Here is a 23738-nt window from a genome sequence, read left to right as displayed (position 1 = left end):
TAATAATTGTTCAAAAAGAGTGCAATTTTCTCAACAATATATAATGTGCTGGTTCAATCTGCCTTCCTTTTGTGGGCATCGGCTTTCGAGCTGATTGGACAGCCGGTTGCCCTTGCACTTATTACCACGTCTGGTCGGAAATACATGACATTTCCAACTGGAGGTTTCAGCTAAGAAGCAAGCTAATCAAGTTGGTCGAAACGTCATCTATTACCGACTGGGTGGAGTACGTTTTTATTTTTTAAATGGACTGAATGACACATATGGAGCATATAATTAAGATCAAAATGCATATTGATTTGACGTTAAAGGGGAAAAAATGGGCCCATATAGCCTTAAAGGGAAAAAAATGGGCCCAAATCCAAGCACTGCTGAATCATTTGCAATTTGGCCTGTACGAGATGTGAATTAGAGTATTAGACAAAAGGGAGGCGGCGATCCTTTGGGGGGCCGAGGCCGATTTAAAATGCGGGTGTGACCCAAACGACTTCAAAATGTCACTTGCTTTTCTTCTCCTTTTGCGAGAACAATGTCCTAACAGCAGCTGATAGGGGTTAAATTTGAGGATAAAATAAAACTAAAAGCAACGGGTAGAGTTCAATAGTGCGATCGCGCCAGCTGGGCATTGTGTTTTGCAACTTGCAAATTATGTCACCTCTAGAGCATTCTGGTTTTGTTTAGAACAGACGGGACCCTCAAACCATTAGCTTCGGCCACTTGTTCCCTGTTGAGAAAGTTACAAAATTACACTTGTCACAAATGGGTTGACACGATTGAACAATCTATGGCTGCTTTGATGGCCAAGGTTCAAGTAGATCCTCAGAGACTATCATAAATTGAAATGTCTGTGGATTTGCTAACTTTTCTAATGTATTTCTAGAACTAGGCAAGCTGTAAAAAGCCTTTAGAAAAACCGTGATTTGTTGAGAGAGACTCTAGAGTACCTCTAAAACTAGGCAAGGCGCATAAAAACTTTATAACAATCTCGGTTTGTCGAGAGAGATCGCCAGAGCATATCCATGGCATGACCTTGTGACCAAAATGGCTACCCTTAACCCTTTCCCATAAGAGATTCTTGAAAACACTCCCTAGAGCAAAGTAAATTAATTTGATGCCCAAAATCTCTAAGAACAATTGCAATTTCTTGAGAGATATTGGTAGGACCCTAATGGTAGAGCTACCTTGGAACTAAATAGGACCTACCTTTTCCCATGAGATATTTTCATATATATCATTTTTATAGATCGCTGAGATGCTAAAGAAATTTAGATTTGCCCTAAATTACCCAATCATTGTGCTAAACATCTATATAATATCAATGATATATAGGATGAGGTGCATAAACTGGTCGACGGAGCAGAGAGAGTGGAAAAAAGTGATTCATAATATTTATTTCTTTGCCCACCTCTATATTTCTTTTTTAAAAAAGTGAACCACACCCAAACTAGAGTAGACGTATTTACATAAGAAGAAGAAAAAGTTCACCTCTATTACTTTCCTGTGGCTAAGTGAAATTTACTAGAACTAGTGTTGTCTGCCACTAACAAAGAGTATGATATAGAAAGGTAAACGTAACTAATAATCCATAAACTGTTTTCTACGTACTTATATTTTATTCATAATACTTTATTAATCCTATAGTTAAAGGGAATTACTAAAACTAGTGTTGTCTACCACTCATTAAAAAGCGGTAGTGCAGTTGTAGTTTCCTCTTTGGGTCAGTCCTTGCGTCATCAAGCTTGGCTGTCCCACCTTTTCCTGTCTTCTTTCTGCACATCCATTGGGGGCTTCCCCACCCCCAAGTCCCATCACTTGTAATCTAACCACCTTCTCCAAGGTTCAGGATGAGTCTAGTATTAGGCATGATGTCCTTTTTTTCGCTTTCACCGTGATTCTTTGTCTTGATGCTATACTTTAAGATACTTTTTTTTCTTGCAATTAGTATAAGCATCACTGTGCTAAAGAATACTAGTCAAAAGCATTATGCAGGCCCACCATAAAAGTTTGATTTGTAGTTATTGTAGCGCTTGTTGCAGACGAGAGGCAGATCCCGCTGTTTTATCCCCCGCCAGGTGTCGGATGAAGAGGCAGAGTTCCGCTAGTGAACAGACATGAAATTAACCAACTTACACGTTGAAAACGCCGATGTAGCTGCGGAGCACTCCTTCCATTTCTAAATTATAAATATATAATGTTAGGATAACCTAAATAGTTTTAAAATAAATTATTAGGCTGTTCAAACGTTATTAGGCCGATGTATCTTATTTGGAAATAAAAAAATTACTTGCTCGTTTTATGGTCGCGTATGAATTCGATGCTACTATGCTAGTGAATGTGCCAATATTGAGGTGGTTTCCACTCCTCCACCGATGCTTATCTTAGGACTTCCCTTTTTCACTGGTACTTTTAACTTTATTATTCAATGTTTCACCATTCATATTTTCTGCAAATAAATTCAATTACACCTGTTTCAATTTATATTTGAGCAAATTAGTCAAGATGTGAACAGTAAAACAAAGGACAATGAAACACGTCTTGTTTAAAGATCAGGGTGAACATGGATGATTTCATCTTTTATCAATGATCTATGGAGGGGGTTGCCACTTTTGATTCTTCAAAGAAGTTACAAAATTATTGGGAGATAGTGATTCGAATAAATACACCTACATTTAAAGTACAAAATCGGACATGGAGGGCCATCCAACTGCTAAAACTGGGCAATTTTGACCCTTAGGGTGGTTTCAAGAGTGGTTTTGCATTTTCTAGAAATTTTAAAAGTTTAGATCTAATTAAAAAAATGCATAAATAATTTATTTCAAATCAGAAAAAATATCAACTTGGTGCTAAAAAATTTATGAAAATGTAACCTATCTGTTGGTGTTCTATTTGGCATCATTTGAATCTTAGTTGTTCATGTTCTTGTTTTTTATTAGGAGCTATAAAACACTAGGAATAGTAACAAATATGAAGTAAACAACTCTAAATAAAGTTGTAACAAATAGACTACATTTTTAGAAAACTTTTGGTACCAACTTCATATTTTTTGATTTGAAATGAATCAATTATGAATTTTTTGATTGAATAATTTTTTTGAATTTCTAGAAAATGCGAAACCACCCTCAAAACCACCCAAGGGCTAAATTTGCCCGGTTTTGATAGTTGGATGGCCCTCCCTACCTGATTTTATAGTTGTTGGTTGAAAATTAGACTTCAGCTATATATAGGATGGAAATTGGACTTGTTTTCTTAAAAAATAATCGTGTGTACATTGGGAGGGAACTCTTCTGATCCTAACAAACCTGGGAAAAATTCCAGGAATCAATTAGATGAGATGGTTCCCGTGCAGTTGCAGGTATGACTGCAACTTAAGCAGTCGCCAGAGCAGAGGAGCGGAACTGTTCTGCACGCACAGTAGGCGTACTGTTCATCCTGGTACTGTTTGGCACTGTATGATACTGTAGCAGATGATCTAGTCCATTGGCAGGGAAGATGGATGGTCCAGATTGCGTGCAGTCACTAACTTGCAGTTGCAGTAGTGACTGCATCTGATCTCGGTGCACAATTCGTCCACCAGGTTTATATCAAGAACCGATCGTACCGTTGGGTCGTGGCCGTTCCTGCCGCGCTCGTTTCATCGTTTGGGAGCGCCGCGAGTCGGCGTCCGCCGCGGCTGACGCGCTCGTGACGCGAACCGACGACGACCGCTTTCCACAACTGCCCCGGCGCCGGGCCGCTTACACGCGGGCCCCACTCCCCCGACCTGACCCACGCCCCACCTGAGCCGGCCGCCCGGCCGCAGCCCGAAAATATCACGGCCTCTCTTCGCCCGCAAGCAAACTTACCCCGCGTTCCCCTGCGGCCTGCGCTGCGCTTTCTCCCCAGATATTTCCGGCCGCCCCTGTCCTGTAGCTGTAGCGCGCGCGCGGGCAGCCGGGCACCGCCTCGCCGTGCGGTCCGCGGCCGCCCGGCCCCGCCGCCAAGTGGCCCGAATCCGGCGCGGGCCCCGCCGCGATCGCTTCGCCCGCCCCAAAACCCACTCCGGCAGCACACGGCCGTCTCTGAGCGAGCCCCCCCCCCCCCCCGGCTGTCCACGCGGAGAGCCCGCCGCTGCCCGATGGCCGGCCACAGTATGTCGGTTCCGCTCCCACCCGAAGCCTATAAATTCCTCGCCGCCCCGCCCCTCGCCGCCCATTTCCTCCTCCTCCTCCTTCCCGCTCGACGCCGGCGAACCCACGCCCGTCGTATGCCGCCATGGACCACACCCGCCCCCGCGCCGGCGCTAGCGGTAACCCCGACGCGCCCTACACCGCGGCGGCCGCGCTGCTGCTGGAGCCCAAGCTCGAGGACGAGGAGCTGCCGCTGCAGCAGCTGGCGTCCCCGGCCCCCTTCGTGTCCCTGGACCAGCTGATGCCGGCAACGGGGCCGGCGCTGCCCGAGCCGCCGCGCCCGCTGGAGGCGTTGCTGCAGGGCCAGCAGCTGCCGCCGTTCCTGTCCAAGACCTACGACCTCGTGAGCGAGCCGGCGCTGGACGGGGTCATCTCCTGGGGCGCCGCCGGGAACAGCTTCGTGGTGTGGGACCCCTCCACCTTCGCGCGCGACGTGCTGCCGCACAACTTCAAGCACAACAACTTCTCCAGCTTCGTCAGGCAGCTCAACACCTATGTGCGTACAGAATCCTTCCTTACTTTCTCCCCTCCCCCCTCACAGTGAGTCGCTCTGTTCTTGACGTGCTATGTCACTCTGTTCGTGATATATACTCTGCTTGAGCCTGCAAATCATGGCCCCTTGCTCTGTTATTGATGATCTTGGATGCCTAAGATTCCTGCTCCGTGTAGATTGCCGATGATGGAGGTGTTGCTGCCGATTTGTGTCTCTTTTGTGTGGTGCTTTTGGTTATTGGTGTTGTATCGTGTGAACCTTGTAATAATCTACCCTGTAAATGGAGCGTGTGTATACTTTTCTTGCTTTGCTTTGTGAGCGGAATCACAACGTATATGTAATAAGAAACTGCTCGAGTGATAATATAAATTGGAAACAATCCTGAGGAGTAGATCCTGTGATGGGCAAGCTTAATCCGTTTCGTGGAATGCGACGCTCTGGAAGGTAAGCTTCACGATCCACATGTGCATACACCCCTCTGTTGCCATTCGATTCTTTATCTAGGAGTGTACAGCAATAGGCTTAGATTGCACTTTAGTTTCCCATTTCTCCTGTCAAGCGCTGCAGAATGTGTTTGTTGGTTGTTTGCTACCCTGTGTGGCTATATGCCTTTTCTCCTAAATACTCTGCCCCGTCTTCACAGTTTACAGGTTTGGTGCAGTGAGCTTATCAATGTTGCCATGTTACTGAGATAATTTTGTGCTTCAGATATCTTCTACTTTTGCATTACAATACATTTGATGCAGTCTTTGGCTTAGAGAAGTTAAGCTCCTGTGTATTAGTAGGTCTGGTATAGGATAATACAATAAATAAGCATGGGCCAATTTGGTTTCATACTCTGTCCTATCTTCTTGATTCGTATTCTTTTTTTTTTTGAAACGAGCCTGCAGGATAGCTGCAGCTATATTAAAATAGAGGAAAGACCCTGATGGGGCAATCTTCTTGATTCGTATTCATGAAACCTAGAACGTCAACTCCTCTTAATACTACTGGAGGGTACATGCACTATCTATTTGGGGGTTAATTGCCAGGAGAGGAAATTATAGTCACTTGTATTTCTTTATTTCTTGGGTCCAACTGGGATGAAAACTAGTTTCTCAGTAGTTGACAATCAGATTTGGGGCACTTAGTGGTTATTCTTAATGGTAGTTTAGTCCCTTTTTTTAGAACATCGAAAAGTTACAGCATGCATCATAGCATGCACTTAGCCTTTGTTCATTGTTACATTGTAGCAGCCAGAAAAAAGATGTTAAGTTTTTGATTAGTGATAAATGGAAGCTAGCTAGCTTCTTGGTGTAGGTTTAGGTGTAGAGGACTACATAAATGAGGTTTTGGCATATTACTGCATCAAATGGAATTCAGTTAACTATTACACTCTGAATAATCATAGTGGAGCTTATTCCTTTTCTTTTACCGAATTTCTTTTTTTTTCTGGTAATTATAACTGTGTGTACCTTAATATTTTCAGGGTTTCCGCAAGGTTCATGCTGACAGATGGGAGTTTGCTCATGAAGATTTCCTGCGAGATAGCAAGCATCTGTTGAAGAGGATTGTCAGGCGCAGGTCCTCCCCAGCACAACAAAGCAGCATTCAGCCTGGCTCTTCTTCTGGAGAATCCAGCCTGGACCCTGAGCTACACACACTGAGAAGAGAGAAGAACGCACTGCTTGAAGAGGTAGCCAGGCTGAAACAGGAGCATCGTCAGACAATTGAGCAAATGAGCACGCTGAATCACAGGCTGGAGTCGGCGGAGGACAGGCAGAAGCAGATGGTCTCTTTCCTGGCCAAGCTCCTTCAGAACCCAAGCTTCGTGAGGCAACTGAAGCTGCACAGGGAGCAGAAGGAGATTGACTCAACCAGGGTGAAAAGGAAGTTTCTGAAGCATGTACCGCATGGCAGTATAGAGTCAGGTGAGTCCAGCTCACAGCATGGTGGAGAGAGCGGTTCACATTTTCCTGCGAGTTCTCCCATGGCTACATGTGTGCAAGATGACATTGCAGAACTTCAGAATTTTCTCTTGGAAGACGATGACCTCAACTTTGGTATGGATCCAGACAACATTGGGCTTGACAGAGTCGAGGCACCGGATGACATCGGGGCACTGGTTCAGGGCTTCGATACACAAGAAGAACTTGAGCTCGGCAGTGGAATTGAACTACTGGAGATGCCCCCAGCTTCTGGTCCTCTTGGCCAGGATCCCACGATTGGCAGGTCCAAGGGAAAAAGTGTGCTGTGTCCAGGATTGGACGCTACCTCTTCTGAAGCCAGCTACCTCGGATCAATATCAGACACTATGGGGGTGCTTTCACCAAGCACCATGTTAGGGACAGCAAGCACAATGATGGACGCTGACGAAGAGCAAATGTGGGGCGTGGATGCTTCAGCACCTCTGCAAAGCACTTGTAGCGGCTCTAGCCAGCAAACCTTCAGTAGCCTTGCCAGTGATCCCTATCTGATGGACATCGGCAACAAGCCTGAGAAATTCTGGGACCTTGATTTTCAGACACTAGATCAAGAAGATCTGCAGCTGGACAAGTGTGCTATTGATGACCCTACTCTTCAACAGCAGCAACGAAATATGAAGAAGCCCTAGATCAATTGCCATATGATACTTGTCGACCTAGTAGTAAAATCATATATGGACATTGCTGTAGTTATTTTGATATTTAGGAGGCTACTAAACTCCTAGATATGCCCACTATGGCACTTAGTAGCAGTAGTATGTTTTCGTTTCTCATTCATTCACCCCTAGTGTTTTTGAATGGAAACTTCTATCCTATGATTTGTTCGGAGCAGCTGCGACTGATCGGGCCGATTCTTTTTTTTCCCAATTATTATTGGTTTTTTCCTTGCGGATATCTTGATGAGCAATGGAATCTCAACTTTTTTCCATTGTCAGAGGGTCAATCATATTGTAAGTGTACTGCCGAATGCCGATGCATTCTTCTGTCTTGCGTCCATTTTCTTCTTCATCAGATGGCTAAATATTACCTTCAGAAGGAAACGTACCAGTTCTGTGACTGCTGGATCTGCTTTGTGCCTGTGTATTGCATCAAATGTGCTGTGCTGTGCTGTGGTCTGATCATACGATGTGTGTTAAATTTGTGATCCTGCTGCCATTATCCTGGCGAAACCAGCGACGACTTCTTACTAGATCTTTCTAGATTTGTCCTGATGAGTGAACAAGTAAGCACAATACAGGCCAAACTTATCCAGGATAAGCGGAGCTGAGTTGGATTATTTGGTTGATCCGAGGCCTCTGAACTTGTGCAGCCTACAGATGGTGGTATGTTGTAGATTTGCAGTGTATCAACCTCTGGCGCAGTCCAGTGACAGTAGGCTATAGAAGCACATGATCACAATCTATCGACCAAAAAGAAAAAAAAATGAGTTTTTGCTCGCGCTGAAACTCTCGTTGCGAATTGAATTCACGTGGCCGTGTCGACGACGGGTGGCCGAGCGGGAAAAATACTGGAGGAGATTTCACCACGGATGTACGTGCTGGATCAGCTCTTCGGCAGAGGTGGAAGCAGTGGGTAGGATTTGAAAGTTGGGTATTCCTGTATAACAAAAAAAAGTTCACAGTAAAAAAAAATCCTCAGTTCACATTGTGTCAATACTGATAATCGAAGAAATAACAGTACAAACTATTCAACTCTAAGATAACCATGAAATAAATCAAAGTTACAAAATACATCAAGAAGATTTCATGGTAGCTCTAACTTTCTATTTCGGTTCCTTCATGGTCAGGAAGAGTAACATTAACTCTGCGTTCCTTCATGGCTTGAAAGCGGTTTATAATTTCACATTCCTTGACTTTTAAAAAGAACTCAAGCTCAATAAATATGACCAAGCAATCATTCAAGTATTGATCCCCCATCTTGTTTCTCAATTTATTCTTCACATAATTCATGGCGGAAAAGATCCTTTCAACACTAGCTGTTGCTACTGGAAGTACTAGCACCAATTTGAGAAGCTTGTAAACAATCTCGTGTCTCTTATGCAACTTTGTTTTAACAAGTATAATGGAAAGCTAAGCAAGACTTTTCACTTTTCTGAACCTTTCATCTCTACGCATCTCAGTGAGGAAGAGTTTCAGTGCTGATGGAAGATGGTTTATCTCTGAGCTTGAGAAATCATTAGGATAAAACTGTGCAAGCTTAATCAACTTATCTTTGTCCCAACTAGCAAAGTTATCTATAGGACTAAATGCAGCGATACAAAGGAGTAAATCCGTATTTACCTCATCAAACCTTTCATTAAGCTCTTGTAGTTGTCTATCAATGATACTTAGAAACATGTCAACATGGAAGCGATGCATATTCTTGATTTTGATAAAGAACCTCCTATCTCTTCCAACTGGCTCATAGTAGAAAGAGTCCATATTAGGGAGTTTGATCTTATGCTTGACACAAAATGATTGCACTTCTTGAAGAAAATCATCCCATCCAGGATCCTCACGCAATTGCTGCAATTGAAACTTTGTCAATAAAATGAGTTCTGCTGCATTAACAATATCTTGATCCCTCTTCTGCAAAGCATGATTCAAGTCAGCTGTGAACCCAAGTATTGTTTGCATCAAGTGTGCCATGAAACAAACTCAAATAATTGGAATATTGTCAACATTGTTTGTGCATTTGCACATTCTGCACCATGAGAGCGATCATTGCCAACCATTATAAGAACTTTTCGAATTGAAGGATACAAAGATAAGATATGCATAACAGTTTTATAGTGAGATCCCCAATGAGTATCTACCGTCCTACCCAAACCCATTTCTTGATTCAAACCCTGTCCAGTTTCAATATCACCCAAATCTAGTTCTACAATTCTTTGAGCCTGTGCAACTCTAAGCATTTGTGTCTTCTTACAAGAATTCCCAAGAAGATTCAGCAAAAATCTAAGTTGCTCAAAAAACCAAATACAATCTGAGTTTTCCTTTGCAACAACCACATGTGTTAATTGGAGTTGATGTGCAAAGCAGTGAACATAATAGGAAGAAGGACACTCATCCATAATCAGTTTCTTTAGTCCATTAGCATGACCCTTCATGTTACCAGCTCCATCATAGCCTTGCCCACGGACCTTGCCGTGGTTGACATGTCCCTAATGCAATGTATCCCCTTATCACAGAATTTCGTTCATTGACATCATATCTTTTGATTGGAATCCTCCTTCTGGGATCATAAGAAAGTAAATCAATGTCATGAATAGCTTCATCACTTGAGTCCTACTCTGTCTCTTCATCATCACCATCTCTGATAAGAGACCAATCTCCGATAGGAGACCAAGTGGAAGGATCAGGTTGTTGTTGCTCATGCTCATGCTCCTGTTGTGTCACTGATGCTGCTATGTTAGGATCATTGCTGGCTACCTCTGTTTTAGGTTCTGTCACATCTCTTGCTACATCACTGGCTGCTACCTCAGGCACAACCTCAACTGGAGTAATTTGAATCTGAACTTGACTCTCATTTGCATCTGTAACCGGCTTAACAGAAGGAACACCTGGAACAGCTTCACTCTCAATTGTAACCGGCTGTGCTATTGATGCAGAACCTGACCCTACCTTTCTAGACTTTGAATGTCTATCCCACAGTGTCTTCAAATCAATCGAGTGCTTCTTCATTTTGAAAGCTCTTCAATCTACAGAACATAATAACTTCAATTTTATTTCTATAGAGACTAGAGGTCAAATGAGTGCATTGAGTGCACACCTGTCTGCAGCTGTGCTAAATGCTTGAATGCAGAATGCCTGGCGCCGCTGAATGTGTTGGACTGGCTCGGCTGGCTGCTAGCTTGTCACCGGATACCGGCCACCGGCCGGCAAATCGACCTGGCAGGCAAGTGGGCGTTGGCCGCGCACGCCGCTACCGGCAGCCCCCTGGCCGCCACGGCAACGGCCTCCCCCCTCCCGCGGTGGCGCGGTTCCACCGCCCGGTCACCACAGGACGTCGCCTAGGGTTTGGGATTGGGGTGCCAGTTTGGGGGGAAGCGGCGCGAGTGACGGAGGGGGAGCAAGAGGGGGTCCGTTCGGGGGGGGGGGGGGCCGGGGCTGATGGGAGAGAGGGCATTTGGAGGTGGAACAACTGATGGGCCGGTCTGGTGGGAGGAGGTGACGCAAGAGGCCTGGAATCGATCGTTGGGCAGTGTTTGAATTGAAGAAACAAGGATTTAGGTCCACAAGTATATGTACATGTGTATAAACTTGAAGTATACTTATTTTTTTTAAAAAAATTGGGTATTCCCGGGAATACACAGGCATCACTGTAGCCCCACCCCTAGGTGGAAGAACCCTAGTTTGACAAGTCAGTGGAGGATCTGGACCCGGTTCTTCTTGAATGACATGATGATTGGCATGATTTGCTTCCATCATTTTAGTTTGACTTCAACCCAACAAATCTGCACATGTTAATGATTGCTCACAATTTGCAATGAAAACCTTTTCTTGCAATGAGACATTATATCATGGCAAACCCCGCAACAAGCTTACAACCTCTCAACTACTGTTGTAAACAAACATGGGTACATGAGTCTATATAAATAACATGCATGGTCATGCGGGATTAATGTGTTTGATAAGTATGTGCAAGTTTATTAGAACTTATGGATGAAATAAGAGAAAAGACACCAAAGCTAAACACAGTGAGGATTGAGTCTCAAGTTAGTTGCAAGTGCTGGATGGTCCAGGGCTCAATGGTTTGTACACGTCGGAGTATTCCTCCTAGTGTGGATTTACACACATGACATGATTGTTCAGCACTTAGAAGTTGGCAATACCTGTGCTTTTCTGGGATGAAGAAGTTAAGACTTAAGAGCATCTCTAGTAGATTGATTTTTCCCTTTCCCCGGGGAATCCCTTTCACAATTTTACAATTTTAAGGAGAGCTGCTACAAACGATCCCCTTTCCTATTTCTTCTCTCCAGACACATGGGACCCACCTGTCAATGGGTAAAACCCTTTCTTCTTCCTCTTCCTGTCTCTTCTCTCTCTATGCTTGTGGAGGTGCAGCCGCAGGTGGCGCAAAGGGAGGCCGGTGGCAGGGGCACTCGCCAGGACCGGCAGGGGCGCCCAGCTGGGGCCCATGCCGGCATCATTGGCGGGCGGTAGCAGTGGTGCTGGAGTGGGGAACCGGTGGACGATGGCGTGCAGGTGAGCAGCGGGCGGCCTGGGGTGGAGGAGGAAATCTCATCTGCAGCAGCAGACGCTGGCAGCACGCACGGAGCTCAAGGATGGCTGCCAGCGGTGTGGAGCTTGGGGACGGCTCGGCTGGTGTGGAGCTCGACCGTGGGCAGCACGGAGGACGGGGTCGCTAGGCCGGCGACGTGCGAGAAGCTCAGGGACGGCTGCTGACAATGCAGAAGGTGGCTGGTGGTGGCGCGGGTGGCTGGCAGTGGTGCAGATGGTGAGGCAGCCGGCATGGTGAATCGAGCGGCTAGGAAATCACGCAACCTGTAGATCATGTGGCAGGAGATAAAGAGAAGGAAAGGGAGATGAGTGGATTCCCCTTTGTAAAGGGGAGAGGGAGAGAATTAAAGGGGATTGAGAAAAAAGAAAGGGGAAAGAGGAATAGAAAGGGGATCTGCTGGAGAAGTTTTTTCTCCCCAAAATCCCCTTTATGGCTGGAAAGAGGAAGGCGAAAAGGGATCTGCTAGAGATGCTCTAAGAGGTTGTACTTGTACACATTGAAAACAAGTATAAATGCTTTAAGCATAACACAAAATTATCGATAATAACTTTATCCTAGATCTAGTACGATCACTAGAGATAAATTAGAGTAAACCTTTTTTAGTAAATTACTTGAAAGTAAATGCAAAAATTAAATAATATACATAACACAAGTAAATAAAAATGACATAATTGAAGTATTGCAAAATGAAAGGTATGAGAGAAACCATACCCAGACTTTTGAACGCGAGTCCATATTTTTACCTCTAATTTGTCAACGGATCAGTTTACCTTGTTATTTTATGTCTGTTTATAGATGTAGAGGTGGGTATGCTCATGTGCAAGGTGGCATAGCGGTGCTACCATGATAACCAATTACATGGTTGCAACTAGTGTTATTTGAATGGAGTTATGTTCACTTTGTTTAGAGATACAAGTGGGGTGTTTGTGGGCAGCTCACCAAATGTCTACACCAGCCGTAACAACGTTTGTGGGCATGCAGATGTGGTAGCCCGCACGGGATCATGAGATGGTTGCCTGCACTAGCTTACTATAAGCAGTGTCTGCTTCACTCGCTAAATGTGTTCTCTACTATAGAAACATATACAAAAGTTTCAATTGAAAACCCTATTTTCAAGCGAAACTCAAGAAAACATATTTTAAACCAAGGATCAAGAATCACAGAAATGCGAATCTTTTAAGTATATAAGTGTCACACTTGAGCAGTGCCATGGATCATATATTGGACCCATTGCATGTAAAGTTCATCAGTCCAAGTTAGAGCCCAAGATCAAGCCCATGAGGGGAGTTAGCTCTATACAACAACAACACCAACTCGCTGGAATAGCTATCCTCGATGTGGGTGATGATTACGCATTTGGGTGGCACACGGCGGTGGTGGTCTGGTGGATACCAGTGGCATGCTACAACAGTACACCCACTTGGGGTCGACTAACACGGTGCAAAAAGTAGTGTTGCGGATTGGCCTTGCATCCAAGGTGGCTGACCATGTTTGTGAATCTCATGACCTATCTGTTGAGGCAGAGATGCCTAATGTGACTGCCCACAAAATGTTTGATGATTTGCCTCATTGGGATGATGATGCAACATAGGCTAAGCAAGTAGCATTCAAGGCTTAAATGGTGTTGGTAGCTGCTACTCTTGAGTTGTTCGATGAGAAGACTCCTCCAGATGTGATTTGGGATGGGGAGTTGTAGGATGGCTTCAGTTCACGTGGCTTACTGGGACAACTAGTTCAAGAGATGGATGACCAGAAGTGCAAGCAGGGTGGTTTTAGTGCACCAGAATGTGATGAACTCAAGGTGTTTGATGAAGTGCGTCCTATAGTTGTAGTGTGGGATGAGCAATCGAGGCATGACCTTGACCTGCATGGCTTGTTTTAGGATCTGTTCATGGTGAGAAGATCATGGTGAGTGGTGACGGCAGTTACTTGCTCCAGCAGGATGTTGTTGAACCTAATGCCCCTCAAGTGTTTGTTGTAATGCCACAATAAGTGAGTGCAGACCATGCACCAAATGGAAAGCCTCATGTGAATGAGTTGTCCAATGGTAATGATAGAGAAGGCGAAGATGCCCCATGGTTGTAGGAGCTGTCACTTGCACGTGCTGCATCAAAGCTAGAAGGGTGTGAGGAAATCAATTTGGTTGTTGTGCAGGTAACCAACAATTTGCTCATTGAAGTTGGTTGTTCATCACCATACTTGGAACTTGGAGTCATTTGATTCAGGAAAAATGTTTAGGGAAATGTCTCATAAAGTTGTGGTATGGGATAATTATATGAGGTACTCGATGAACTGTTGTTTGGGATGAGTTGATATTGTTTGATCTTAGCATGCACAGTGGCTTATTGCAACAACTAGCCTTAGATGGAGAGTATTTGGATGGCGAGAAGATGATAGTGAATGCTGAGCACATGGTTGATGTTGTGACCTTCCATGCTAACGGCTTATTCCAATTTGTTGATGTTGACATAGATGCTACAGGTTAGGTGCCCAAGGCAATACTTGACGAGGACTCCAGCGATGTATATACATGTGTAGTATTTGTTGTTGAGGAGGCTAACATCCTGCTCACAAACGTCGGTAGCTCATCACTGATCTTGTGTTTTAGGAAATGCTCAAGCATTGCATGGCTTATGTAAACCAATTGTTGAATGGAAGGCACAACAAAAGAATAGGTGAAGAGTTGCATGGGGTACGCCATCACATTTCACTAGCCTCTGAAGAACAATATGTCATAGAGGGAATGCCTGATTTACTGGAGAAGAGGTTGGCACCTGCAAATTTCATGATGAGTGGCAACATGGCTGCCATTTGCTGAAGCTTCAAAGGTTTATGGAGCAGGGGTTTGGAAGCTTAATGGTTTTAGCATTAGACAAGGTGAGGTAGACAAAAGGAATTTAGGCATAGATCCTAGAAGGCAAATTAGTAATCAAGCTTTCAAGTCAACATTATTTGTTGGTGCTTACATGCTCCACATGATGAATAAGAGGGCCAACATTTCTATTAGGCAATGGGATCATGGTATCTTGAGGTATCTTGCTATGAGACTGGCTTGTAGGATGGGTACCATACCAACATTACTTCAGTTTATTCATAATTCTATAGGGCAGTTGAGGATGCAACTAGAAAATCCCTTTGACTATACAAATCATTTATCTCATTTGATGGAAGGGGAATGGATGGTTCTGCACAGGTCAAGGGACACTCAGTCCATTACTCAAGATGTTGTCATCATCACTGCTATACTTTTAACAAGGGATTGTGCATTTAGATATCTTGAATTTAAGAAGCGGGGACATACCTTTTCTTAGGGACAAGCAAAGTTTTCAGGGGTAGTAATGTCACGTCGAGTAGTGCCATGGACCATATATTGACCCATCACATGTAAAGTTCATCGGCCCAAGTTAGAGCCCCAGATCAAACCCAGGAGGGGAGTTAGCTCTATACAACAACATCAACGGCTCTCCGGGAGAAAGCATCAGAAAATTGAATCAGAAACAAAGGCATCACCTTCTTCCTTGGGAAGGTCCAGTAAGGTGAGTTCCTATATCTCCTCACACATCGATACTCACCGGCGGCGGCTACAGGGCGTGATAATAAGATTGCAATTCTTCTCCAGTTTTGTCTCTATCTCATGTACTCTTGTTGAATTGACCAAGTTAGGATTTGAAAATTGTTTCTTAGCTCTTTCTAACTCCAAAATAGGATTTGAAGACTGTTTCTCAACTCTTTCTTTATCTACCAAATTATACATTGAGTATGAGACTATTTGGTGACATCATAGAGTGGTTTTAACATGATAAATAGTCTATTTGCAATCTTCTAGTCCTCAATTGCAGGCTCACGTCTCTATTGCAGATCATTCTGCATTTATTCTCTCTTTCCAAATTGACAAATAAAATATTAAATTTGATACTATCAATATACAAGAATTATATTATACATTTAAGTTTTAAAACAAAATTTATAATATACACGTGCCCATATCCTCCACGAGACATTTGCCTATAAACTAACACAGGTCCATATCCATACTAATATGTAAAACAGAGGATAGACCAGGTCAACTGACATCGCGATGATGTATTCAATCTTCTCGTAATGAATCGGCCTTTTGGGTTTAGTATCCATATAATTGTCAAAAACTTGGCATCATATGCCCAACATCAATCAATAGGAGTGTGTTTCTCAATAGGTATGTCCACTTGTTCCATCATTGTCACAAATTTTTTCTTGGATTTTGTGAGCTCTTAATATATTTTACACTTTCTCTAACATTCTTGGTGGCACTACTAATGAACTTCAAATCCTTTTGAACATTATGATTAAACATATGGACATCACAATTTTTTCACAAAATTATTATTTACTCATGCATTGTCTAAAGTGATTGCAAATAACCTGCTTTCTATATTTCAACCTTAAAGAGTTATCAACATAGCATTGAACATTGTCCATCTTGAGGTGACTCTACTAGAATAGGCTTTATGATCTTTTTATTAATTATCCGATCGTCATTAATGTAGCGATAAGTCAGGCACAAATAGCCCAGATTTCAATATGACGATTCTAGAAATTGGTCTGAACCACAGATTTTAAGGCAGCCGCAAATATCCTAAACTTCGGATTATTGAGTAGGCTAAAAGCAATCCAAGCATCACTATCAAGTTGACTAGTTTAGCTACTTGATCAACTTCCAATCTTTTAAAGAGACATAGAACTCATTTTTTTTATCTAATCTATTTTTTTGGCATAAGTCTTCAAATGCCTACCACATGCAATTGTACCAATATCTCTGGTTGCTTTGAATGGTTGATTGCAATGAGTGCATTGAGCTTCTACTAGAATTCCATTATCATATATTGCCTCAAATTAATGTTGCCATGTATGTGAGCCATCATGTTAACTTTTCAAAAACTATAAAGTGAGCTGCAAAACTAGTGTTTTTTTTACAATGAGCACCCTGCACTACAAATACTACAAGGCTCACATGCAACAAGATGTTGTCTTGTTGCCCTCTTTCTATCTAATCTTGAAGTGTCTACAATCAATCCAATGGTCTGTGGTGCTCACTTTGTTCAATATGCTTTTCAGTACAATGTGCTTATTAATCTTGAAGAATAAAAATAAATTTATAGCTTATGAAATCATGGGAAACAACGTCACTCGACAACAAGGTGTGCATTTTGGTTAGTACAATCTACTATTTCATAACAGCACGTACAGCAAGATAAATATGGCTAGTGGTGTACTAAGGCAAATAGAGAAGGACGCCAGTGGTGCACTAATTTAGGGGATGTTTGGCAACACGCCACTCCAGAGCCGGGCTGCTGAGGCCGCACCGCCCGGCGGAGCGGCGCCGCACACGGGCCGTGCCTTGTTGCCCGTACAGACGCCGGCCTGCGGCGTCTGTGGAGTTCCTCTATGGCCTGTGGTGAGGCCTTCGGCCGCTAGTGGTGGAGAAACCTGGCACTCCCTCTCCCTCCTCGTGGGATCCGATCGAAGAACTTGTCCAATGTACACTGACACGTGGGTCCCACAATACAGGGTATAATAGACAATGCACATAAAAACATCATGTTCCTAGAGCTGGAGTCCTCTCATTTGCCAAACAGGTGCAACGACTCCATGTTTTCGTGGATTTGGTGGAGTGGAGCTGAAGGAAGGTGGAGTTGGTGGAGTGGAGCTATATTTTTTTTTGAAGTGAAGTGCTCCCAAACACCCCCTTAGGCAAGTTCATAACCTGCCTATGCATGCTAGATAATGAGAAGGATGGCACTAGCCGAGTGCACCCTCACTATGAACAAAGAGGTAGGGATCCTTAGATCCACTACACATCCCATAGTGTTGGTGTTTAAACCCGGCAACATACCGAGGGGGATGCTCGAGGTAATATTTTGGTTAGTGGAGCTTGTCGAGATCAGGAACTCGAAGGTAAACGCAAACACACGATTTAGATAGGTTTCGTGTAATACCTGCCATTTTTTTTAGTCATCAAAGTGACTTTGAAGAAATGGAAGCAATTCATGAAGAAAAGAAGAAGAAATTGGCCAAAAAACAAATTCGGGTCAAATTTGACCAAAAATTGAATTTTGAATTTGAAATTCAGAAAAATTCGGCAAAAATATGGAATGAAGGTGTAAGAGTGATTAGAACTTAAAGATCAAGGATTGGGACAAGATTTGATCCAAAATACCTCAAAAGAATCAACGAAAGGAAATGGAAATTTAAAATTACTGTTCATCGTTCGACAATAGGGCATTCAGAAAAACAGCCTCAGAGTCCATTTTGGAAATTAATTTCTGATGAATTTTTCAAATAAGTGGATCAAAACAACTACACCATATTAAAGTGTGGACTTTGGACTACTAGATTTGGGTGTTGTTGATCAGGAATAGTATAGGGAACCATTTCAAATGGAGGCCTAAAGTCGGCACTTTGTCACAGTAGGCAGCCTTGCTGAAAATGGCTAAGTCTGAAAACAGCAGTACATGGCCGACTTTGGAGTTGATTTTAGAAGAACGTAGATCAAAAGGTGTAGGTGTTTTTGAGCAAAATGGAATCCTTGAAGATGGTAGAACACAATTGGGAAGAAATTGGACTACAAGGAAAGGATTTGGATCACTGAACTCATTCACAAAGTGAGGTAAATGGCACTGTCAGATAACTGCCGAACTGAACTTTGAGTTCAGCGAAATTCAGTTGAAGCAGGAAGAAAAATTCAAATTTCACTGTGCTCGGATGTTTATCTCGGGGTAGAGCCAAAATAAAAGTTGAAGGATTCAAGTTTATCTACAACTTTTTTTAAGAGACTTGGGGACCGTCGGATTTGAAATCGGCCGTGGTGGAGCTCTGAAATTTCATTCGTCTGAAGAAAAGGGCGGGGGGGAAGAATGACAGAGTCGCACTCAACGTGTCGCCGCCGCCGTCGTCCACATCTCCACACATACCCCACCAACACCCCTAGCCACTTGTTGCCCAGCTTCCCCGCCGGCGTGCTAGAACCCGCCGCAGTTCCTGTCCGCCGTCGCCGCGCCTCCCGCTCACGGTGAGCACCCCCTTGCGTTTGTTCTCTTCCTTCTTGGGTAGCCATAGGCAGGTCCTTGGGACGCTAGGATGGTGTAGTAGTAGTCGTTGGGGTAGGTTGCGCCGTCGTTGCGCGTAGCCGCAACCGGCCGTAGGTGCCGCCGCCCGCCGCCGTGGAGGGAGTAGCTCCGGCCATCTCCCGAGGAGCTGTCGCCGCGCATGGGTGCGTAAGGGCACAGAGAAGCTTTTTCGGCCTAGCCCCGTCGCCGGTAGGGCGCCGTCCAGCGAGCCCGCCGCCCCCTGTCGCGCGCGGGATTTGGCGAGAGGAAGAAGAAGGCGCTGGAGCCTTGGGCCCGCGCGTCAGAAGGGAGGAGGAGGAAAGGAAGAGGCTGGGCGCGGGCGTTGAGTAGGCCGGAGTCCGGAAGCCCATGAAGCCCAGCAAGCCGATAGGCCGGAGGCCCAGGAGTAAGGCAGGCCGCACTCGCGAGGGAAGGGAAAAAGAGAAGCAGGCCATGGGCCGGTGCCGGTCCGGAAAAAGAAGAAAGAAAAGGAAGAATCGGCCCAGTAAGGCCCGGCCGGGGAGGAGTAGGTCGGCGGGTGAAAGAAATAGGAGAAGGGGTGGGTCCGCGCCGCGGGCTCAGCGTCAAAGAGAGGGGGTAGAGTCGAGTCGCGTGAGAAAAGTTGCCGGGGGAGTTTTTCGGGAAAAATTTAGATTTCCTTTATAGAATAATTAGTTTAAATCCGAATCTCACCATTTAAATCACAAAAATTTCTAGGAGTGTCCAAAATTAGTGAAACCAATTTTGTTAGGCTTGTTTTATTTTCCGTTATGCATTAAAATATTTATACCCTAGAAAAATAATAAAAATTTGGGTATTTATTTAATGCCTTTCTTTTAAGGTAATTAAATAAATACTTAATCTTTATAAAATGCATAAAATATGGGATAACATTTTCATAATCACAAATTATTCTTAACTCATAGGAAATTAAGTTTTCAAGTTAGAAATTAATTGTAACATTTTCTAAAAATAAAAGAAAGGCCTTAAGTAAGGTTAATTAAGGAAATAAAAATTGTGGGCTAATCTTTTCGGGTTTTTGTGTGTTGGCTTGCAAATTTATCATGAAGGAAAGTTGTATAGTCTTTTATTCAAAAATTGCATTCCTAACCCCTGCATATGTTGTGCTATAGACCCCGAAGCGCCAGAAGGAGATTACTCGGAATATTCAGAAGGATCTTCGGAGTTTGAGGAAATCTTCGAATTGGTCCCCTGCGAGGCCAACCCTTCGGACAGTGCTAACTTTTTAAGCGAACAAGGCAAGCCTCGGTGCATTACACCTATTATTTTGAAGTCAATATTTCATGTGTCCTGTATTTAGCTAGTTGCTATATGTATGCATTAGGTCTAGGAGTTGCTTGAAACCTATTCTTGTGCATGATCATACCTTGTTTTAAGGACATCTTTGCCACTTGTTCAAACCTTTAGTAGATAACCCAAGTCTAGAAATGCTTAGTTGCTTAAATGCTTGGTTTACCAACCTTAAGGAAAATTTTGAGTCATACATGTTATTTTTGGAAAGATGACTTGGAAATTGAGAAGCGGACAGAAGCTAGAGATGTAGTTCTGTCTGCTAGATTAATTTGGTTAAGGCCCGATTCGTTGTCTTAACCTTTGATCAAGTGATAATCATCTGATCACTTACTGGGTATGGGACCAGTAAAGCCCAGTAGGTTAGTAAACTCTCTGATCGGGAATACTTCGTACCCGCGCTTGACGTGCTGGAGATTGGCAGGGCGTAGCCTAAAACTCACATGGTGATCGGGCCAGACGTGGGGTCCCATGTGGGGGTGCGTCCCTGGGTCCGGGTAGTCTTATTCCCAATCATTGGTTTTGCTAATCGAAAAGTCGTTACGTACGACCTGGACAGTCGTATATATAACTGGTGATCAGGGTACTCTCCTGCAGGATGTAATATGATCCGGATCGCCGCAATTCTCGGTTATGAATGCACTTGAACACTGTTGAGCATTGTAGCATAAATTCATGAGTAACATATCTTTCTGATAATGATTGGTGTATGACTTAAATACCTTGTTGTTCGCAGTAATCTTTTCTCAACATCTAGAATGGTTAGGTAACATCTTAACTCAAATAAAAGATAAAACTAAGGCGTCACTTGTAGTAAGCTTTTCGGCAAAAATGTAACAGCCAAGTACACCAAAAGCTATCATGTACCTCCAAGAAAAACTATTATATTGGTTAGTCGGGTAAGACTTGCTGAGTACCTCGTACTCAGGGTTATCCCTTGTGGCTATCTTTTCAGAAGCACCGCAGGAGTCCATCAAGGAGGAAGCCCCGAAACCCTAGGGTATTGTTATGAGTTTCACAATACCCTTAAAAGAAGTTTTATAATGCTCATCTCCACCTGAACCGTTTATGTTTTCAGTCCTAGAACTCTGTCTAACACTGCACTATTAAGTTTGCTTCAAACTAAGTCTTGTAATAACTCGTACCTCTTGTATGTATGTAAAAATGTAATATTTGTTGATGCTATCCCATCGCGGATACAATCCTGATATATGGCTATGAGACGCGACGTGGATCTTTCGAGGAGTCCTAGGGACACTCGACGGACGACCGGACTTATACTGTTTTAAGTGCGTTTCGGATAATTGCTGCGTCGGCAGCAATTTGGCGCATTTAAACCAGTTTAAGTTGGACGGTTCCGCCACATTTGGATCGCTAGATTGCGTAATACCCTACGTCCTATGTGTTGGTTGGATTGAATTGAATTGGAGGGGGTCCCTGCCTCACCTTATATTGCCGGGGGCAGGGTTACAGGTCGGTTGGTTACAAGAGTACTATTCGGATACGACTAGAGGAGTTTTACTCTTATTACAATGAGTACTTTCCTAATCCTCGACTAGTTCCTATCTTTCCATATAGACTACGCCGTCCTGCGCTATGGTCTCCATGTCAGATGCGTTTTGGTATCCAGCCCCATATTTAGGACTGTCCAAACCTTTTGGTGGGCCCATAGATGTATGTACGACACATGGATCACAGCCGGTAACCACAAAAAAACAAATTGAAACACCAAATAACTAAAAATGTGCCTTATTTTGCTTCCTCCTCCAGATGTGCTATGGCAGTGGCGGCGGCATCTGAAGACGAGCTTGCAACCTTGAGCCTAGATCCCAACTGTGGAGGAGGACCAGCAGCAGACGATGGCAATGATGGTGACAATGTCTTGTTCATGCTAGGCACGGGTGTGGGTACCGACGATGGCAACAAAGCATTCATATATGGAGTAGAAGGTGGTGGCGACGAAGGTGACACATGCGGAGCAGGTATAAGAACGGGAGGCGACGATGTCTTCAACGATGACGATTTTAGCAACATTAGCGGTGATTTTAGCAACATTAGTGGCGGTTGAGCCAGCTCGGGGAGGGGGAGGGATGCTAGAGTTTGCCAATAACATGTGAAAATGTGGAGATGCACAATGCGGGAGCAGCTAAGGTTTTGTGGGTGCGAGTTGTGGTAGATGCGGGTTTTGCGGTGGAATGGCCTAGCCTGTAGCGGGTTGGCGGCATGGGCCTCCCTAATTCCAACCTCCATCCCTTGTGTTTTGAATATGCGTGCAAGATCGTTATATTCCGCTAGTTTTTGTGTGTCTATATATTTATATCCGAAAAACAACTTAGTTTTATAAAATGCAAATATTTAGTGCTTTTTCTATTCCTTTGATTTCCTTAAAAATACTAACATTCCGCTAGTTTTTGTGTGTCTATATATATATATGTATGTATTTATATCCGAAAAACATCTTAGTTTTATAAAATGCAAATATTTAGTGCTTTTTCTATTCCATTTGATTTTCTTAAAAATACTAACATGTGGATCCAGCTTGAGCCCGGTCCTGCCAGCCCCAGGTGGGCATCGTTGCCACCACTCACAGCATCAGCAGCAGATGCCTCCCCCAGACGCGAGCTTCTCCCTCCGCTCCACCCTACCCCACCCCACCCGACCTCGTCAATCTCCCGACTCCCGGGCTGTGTTGCGTGACAAAACGCCTAAAACCAACCGACCTTTTTGCTGCCCCAATGGCCTAGCGCCAATCCCAAATTTCCAATCACATCAGTTCACTGCTGCTGGAGAAGCCTCGGCAGACGAGGGCAGCGGACGAGCGGCGCCTAGCGCGTCATGTGGCGGTCGAATAGAATGGGATGGAAGTCATGGCCCATGGGACAGGGAGCGGGTCCCCCGTTTTCTTTACCACAAGCCGATTAGCCCCGGCCTAGCATAAGACAAGGCCACGAGTTCCCGCCAATTTCAAACCTCTCTCTACGATCAGCCAGTGAACACCAGCCACGACGATCGAGGTGCCATCTTTCTGCCGCTTCTTTTCCACAATAGAACGTGAGTATTGCCAAAGGGAACAAAAATGATGAGATTATTGTTGGGCTCCGATCGCCCGCCCACGTGACAGCGACCTACTAGCTCCGATGTGTCGAACGAGCAAGCACTAGCAGTGTGCTGCGCCAGGACTTTCGCCGTGTCGGACGGATCGATCAAGCGGCGTGCGATGGCAGCCTCTCGCCGTCTTACTTAAATCAGAGCCGCCGGGGCTGCACGCCTCACACTTGGCACCGTACGAGCCGAATGTTTTCCCCTCCCAAAGAATCCAAACCAATCACCTCGAGGATCCACCGCCAATGATCAGATCTTGCTCGTGTCTGTGTGTATATGTATAAGCTCCGGCCCCAGTCCACCTTCATCCTCCTGTCCCTGCAAGGCTGCAGAGCTCGGTAGTAGCAAGTGACCTGAGGCGCAGCTTCTCTTCGAGCATCCACAGATCATCCAG

The 23738-nt window shown here is 44.3% G+C and overlaps 1 protein-coding gene and 1 pseudogene across 1 annotated transcript; one reads left to right on the top strand and one right to left on the bottom strand.

Annotated features, from left to right (window-relative positions):
- Window positions 1-4069: 4069 nt before the first annotated feature.
- LOC117834166 (heat stress transcription factor A-3) lies at window positions 4070-7551 on the top strand. Its single transcript, XM_034713792.2, has 2 exons — window positions 4070-4662; window positions 6128-7551. The coding sequence occupies exons 1-2, from the start codon at window positions 4252-4254 to the stop codon at window positions 7250-7252; spliced, it is 1536 nt and encodes a 511-aa protein (XP_034569683.1). The 5' UTR covers window positions 4070-4251; the 3' UTR covers window positions 7253-7551.
- Window positions 7552-8692: 1141 nt separating this feature from the next.
- Window positions 8693-10285, bottom strand: LOC140221645 (uncharacterized; annotated as a pseudogene).
- Window positions 10286-23738: the final 13453 nt, after the last annotated feature.

Source organism: Setaria viridis, chromosome 1 (genome assembly GCF_005286985.2).
Source record: "Setaria viridis chromosome 1, Setaria_viridis_v4.0, whole genome shotgun sequence".
Taxonomy (NCBI): Eukaryota; Viridiplantae; Streptophyta; class Magnoliopsida; order Poales; family Poaceae; genus Setaria; species Setaria viridis.
The sequence above is the reverse complement of the archived record's forward strand: the minus strand, read 5'-3'. Positions and strand labels throughout refer to the sequence as shown.